This window comes from Sinocyclocheilus anshuiensis, unplaced genomic scaffold, assembly GCF_001515605.1.
Source record: "Sinocyclocheilus anshuiensis isolate Anshui unplaced genomic scaffold, SAMN03320099.WGS_v1.1 scaffold1816, whole genome shotgun sequence".
NCBI lineage: Eukaryota > Metazoa > Chordata > Actinopteri > Cypriniformes > Cyprinidae > Sinocyclocheilus > Sinocyclocheilus anshuiensis.
Window position 1 is genome coordinate 391,077 of NW_015557182.1, and position 4,869 is coordinate 395,945.

The 4,869-nt window shown below is 35.8% G+C and overlaps 1 protein-coding gene across 3 annotated transcripts in view; it reads left to right on the forward strand.

Annotated features, from left to right (window-relative positions):
• Nucleotides 1-4,869, forward strand: part of LOC107678666 (galectin-8-like) — a 10,949-nt gene that overhangs the window by 1,179 nt on the left and 4,901 nt on the right. For 2 of the 3 annotated variants that reach the window (XM_016474020.1, XM_016474022.1), the window contains exons 1-5: nt 60-196; nt 327-415; nt 2,111-2,321; nt 3,856-3,984; nt 4,610-4,660. In XM_016474020.1, coding sequence (XP_016329506.1) covers nt 158-196; nt 327-415; nt 2,111-2,321; nt 3,856-3,984; nt 4,610-4,660 — 519 coding nt within the window. In that variant the 5' untranslated portion in view covers nt 60-157. Of the gene's footprint in view, nt 1-59; nt 197-326; nt 416-2,110; nt 2,322-3,855; nt 3,985-4,609; nt 4,661-4,869 lie in introns of those variants that run through there. The other variant, XM_016474021.1, reaches the window with a different exon arrangement.

Consider the following 4,869-nt stretch of genomic DNA (forward strand, 5'->3'; position numbering starts at 1 on the left):
TGTCGAATTTGATTGGTCACTGAACGCGTCGCGCTCATGTTACTGAATGCGTCATTCTCACACGCGGAAGTGAAAGTGCGTTTATATTTTCTTCCTGAACTGGTGATTAACTCGTAATAACAGCATATAAAAAGACTTTCTGAACAGCACCGCCAATATGTCTGTCGCAAACCCGAAACAAACAATAATGAATCCAGTAAGATTTATTCTACTTACACTTTTTGCTAATGGGTCAGTGCTTCTAGTACATAGTGGTTATATCTTGTAGACCTATAAGGCAGGGCAAACTGAGTCAGTGTGTCTCATGATTTAATTTCTGCCTGTAGACGGTTCCTTATGCTGGTACCATCCTGGGCGGACTTCAAACCGGAGAGATGGTGCTCATTCAGGGCAGTGTTCCCAGTGATTCAGACAGGTGAGGGATTCAAAGGTTTGAACTGGTTTCATATTGGAATCATTCTTTCCACCTTAAATGTGACCCTGGACCCCAAAAATAGGTCATAAGGGTCAATTTTTTTAAATCGAGATTTATACATCATCTGAAACTGAATAAATAAGCTTTCCATGAATGTATGGTTTGTTATGATAGGACAATATTTGGCAGAGATACAACTATTTGAAAATCTGGAATCTGAGGGAGCAAAACAAATGAAAATATTGAGAAAATCGCCTTTCTTAGCAATGCATATTACTAATCAAATATTAAGTTTTGATATATTTACGGTAGGAACTTTACAAAATATCTTCATGGAACATGATCTCCTAATGATTTTTGGCATAAAAGAAAAATCAATCATTTTGACCCATACAGTGTATTGTTGGCTATTGCTACAAATATACCCGTGCTACTTATGACTGGTTTTGTGCTCCAGGGTCACAAATGTCACTGCAGTCCCACTGTAACATGTGAGGTCAAGTAACCCTTATTTCTATAGCGCTTTAAACAATACAGGTCACGGAGATAAACAGGAAAACATCAGAATCAGTTATGCAAACATGAGACAGATTCTGCTGTAAAGCAGCTTTAAAAGACAGTAGTGTCATTATTTGGCTCAAGTCAACTCCGTGTTGGTTCAAGGAAGGGATCATGATCATGGGAAGCGGAAGAAATCATTTCAATAACAAGCCAATTTCAGCCTTACATAAACATGCAGACATTACTCAAGCAGGAAATATTATATCAATAGAATTCAAAGATGATAGAAGCACCAGACTTTCTTTATGGGCAATTTTGGCCCTTAAAACACTATTTGCATACCCATTAGTAGTAATTAAAAAAAAAATTACATTAATTATTAATTAAATAACAGTGTTTTACTGTACACATAAATCACCAGAATCGTCTTTTCTTTTTCTTTTTGGAACATGATTAAAGCAACAAATTTACAATTTATCCATCTCAAATTATACATATTCAAGTTTTGTTTTTTTTCATGTTTGTTAACATTTAAACACCTTTGGAATAAAATGTCTCCTTTGCCTAATTCATGGCTAACATTTTATGTATCTTAAATATAGACGATTAATGTATATTATTATGTTTATATTAATTAATTAACTTTCCACTTTTTGCATGACGTAAAGATATACATTAAAATATGTATTATTATTATTAACAAACAAAATGTTCTTTTCTTCATGCAATATATGTCTGATATCTCATCTCCAGCATGCTCATCTTTAATGCTGTTGTCTCCGTGTTAACCAAACAAAATACTCTTTGTAAAATGCTTGTTAAAATTGTTGGTCATGTTGAAAATTGCAAAACAACTGTGGGACAGTAAAAATTTGTGAGAAGTGTAAATAATTTTCACACACACACAAATTAAGTTTATTTCATTCTTTGTTAGATCATTCATGGATAAGGGACAAAAAAATAAACTGCCTGTAACCTTTTTAAAGTTTTAAACTTATTTTAAAAGTTGCAAAAATAAATAATGACGGCATGACGAAAAATTGCAAGATGGTTAGCAACCATATAACAAAAACAATAAAGATGAAATTTGTTAGTTAGTGTAAGTTGAAGAAACACCCTGCTATGTATTTATAGCACATTTAAATTTTGTCCACAGCCAGTCCAGTCAGTGATAAACAGTCAAATGTCTTGTAGATTTCAGGTTGACCTGACCTGCGGGAGCAGCGTGAAGCCTCGGGCAGACGTGGCCTTTCATTTTAATCCTCGCTTCAAGCGGTCTCCTTACATCATCTGTAACACACTGCAGAAGGAGCGCTGGGGCAAAGAAGAGATCCACTACCTGATGCCCTTCAGACACGAAGCTGCCTTCGAGATCATCATACTCGTGCAGAAAGATTTGTTCAAGGTTATAAACAACTTGAGTTCTATCAGTTTGGCTCTTGTTTATTGGCATCTATCTCTGTTGCCATATGATGCCAACTTTAATCTCATTCTCTTGTTTAAAATGATACAAGATAAGTGACTTTGATGTTTTTCGAAAGTTAAAGGTGAAGCGTGTCATTTTTGGATGTTGAAATAATTTCTCCTTAATATGCAGCAAGCAAGCGGCCCCCAAAAGTGTAAACACGGTGGCTCTGTAGATAAAAACAGCTGACTTGTTTGAGATGCCACATGCCTTGCCTTGAATGTAGAAGAGAGTAGGCTGCTGCAGTCGGGGGAGGAATCAAAAAAAAAAACTTCATAGTGGTATAGAGATCCATGCAAGCATGCTTTTTTTTTTTTGCAGATGAAATAGATGCATTTGAAATACTGCTGCTTTTGTACCTAACCAATATTTCATCCCAAGGATGCGAAGGAGTTTAACTCTGTAGTAAGCTTGATCTTGAATCGTGTCTTGACCAATTATTTCCAAAATATGATCCAAAATGCAAAATTCCTAGAAGCCCCTAAAGGGACATATATGTGACCCTGGACCACAAAACCAGTCATAAGCATTTTTTTTTGCTGAATAAATAAGCTTTCCATTGATGTATGGTTTGTTAGGATAGGACAATATGTGGCCAAGATACAACTATTTGAAAATCTGGAATCTGAGGGTGCAAAAAAATCAAGATACTGAGAAAATCGCCTTTAAAGTTGTCCAAATGAAGTTCTTAGCAATGCATATTACTAATCAAAAATTAAGTTTTAATATATTTACAGTAGGAAATTTACAAAATATCTTCATGGAACATGATCTTTACTTAATATCCTAATGATTTTTGGCATAAAAGAAAAATCGATAATTTTGACCCATACAATGTTTTTTTGGCTATTGCTACACATATACCCCAGAGACTTAAGACTGGTTTTGTGCTCCAGGGTCACATATGACATATTGGTATTCGCTCACAAAACTTTGCGTTCTTGCAAACGAAAACAAAACTGGTGTTGGAAATAATATCAGCTTGGAGAAAAAATTGATTTCAGTGTTTTTGTGAGTTCTCAGGGGAACACAATACTTTTTGTGAGAGAGCGTAAAAGGTTTGTGGGCCAGTGCAGCGTTTCTGGAGGGAATGCAAAAGTTTTGTGAGTGTTGGGAGTATAATTTTTCCTCTTATCTTATGTTTTGTCCATCACCTTGTCCCTTTAGGTGCTAAAGATAAATAGATTTAGTTATAAGAACAAAATGTCACAGTTCTACGCCAGTGAGATCTGTGATGTCAGCAAGTCATTTCCCACTGTGTTTTTAATTCACATGCTTTTAGTTGATGCCACATTAAGCATGAGTTGGTCTGCACAAGAGTAAGTGTTGAGAAAAAAATGTTTGCAAATAGTCACTGTGTGCTGATTGGAGCAGAAATCACACACTCTTCAGCTGATCCTCCAAATTCCAGTCATTTCATAAGTTACTTCTTGTTGTTATACCGCGTGAGATAAACATTGTTTTACTCCTCCAGGTGGCGCTAAATGGTTCCCACCTGCTGGAGTACAGGCACAGGATAGAGCTCAAGAAGGTGGACACGCTGGCCATATCAGGGAAGGTTCAGATTCAAGCCATTGGGTTTATTCCCAGTTCAGTGAGCAAGGTAACGGTTTATCTATTAAAACTATAACCCCCCGGTTTCACAGACAAGGCTTAAGCCTAGTCCCAGACTAAAATGCAATTCTGAGCGGTTTCAACTGAAAGAAACTTGCACTGACATATCTTAAAATATATCAGTGCCTCTGTTTTGTCTCAAGATGCACACCAGCAATGTTTTTTCTAAGGAATGTTTATAAAAATTACTTAAATGTCCTAACTGAACTATGGCCTAATCCTGGTTTAGTCTAAGCCCTGTCTGTGAAACCAGGCCTAAATGTTTAAAACATTTTAAGAATGATTTTGGATTTGCATTTAAATGTAAAAAGTAGCCCAAAAACTGAAACTTTAATGGGACTGACAGATATATGTATAAATACTGTCAATATAGGAAAGGCATATGTAGAGAATAGTAGCAGATCATTTGTTTTACAGGTCAGAGGTATATAGTACATAATCAGGGCTGTGTTTCATAAGAGCATCGTAAGACACATTGAAACCAATGGAGCTACGATCAACTTATGCAACTTACAGCTGCTTTTGGGAAACGCAGCCCAGTATGTTTACTGTTTGTTATGATGTGGCTGTGATTGCATTTTGTGAGATAAACATGTTCATTTAATATTTTTTAGAGCTCCATAACGCCTTCAAATGCAGTTGCAAGCAAAAGATCACAGCCTTATGTAAGTGACTATTCTGATATTGCTTTTTTTCTATATTCAGTATATGCACACTATTGTTCAAAGGTTTGAGGACAGTAAGATTTTTGTAATGTTTTTAAAAGAAGTTACTTATGCTCACCAAGGCTGCATTTATTTGATCAAAATGCAGTTAAAGGCACAATATGTAAGTTTTCACCGCTAGAGGGCGCGTATTCAAAACAAACAAAGAA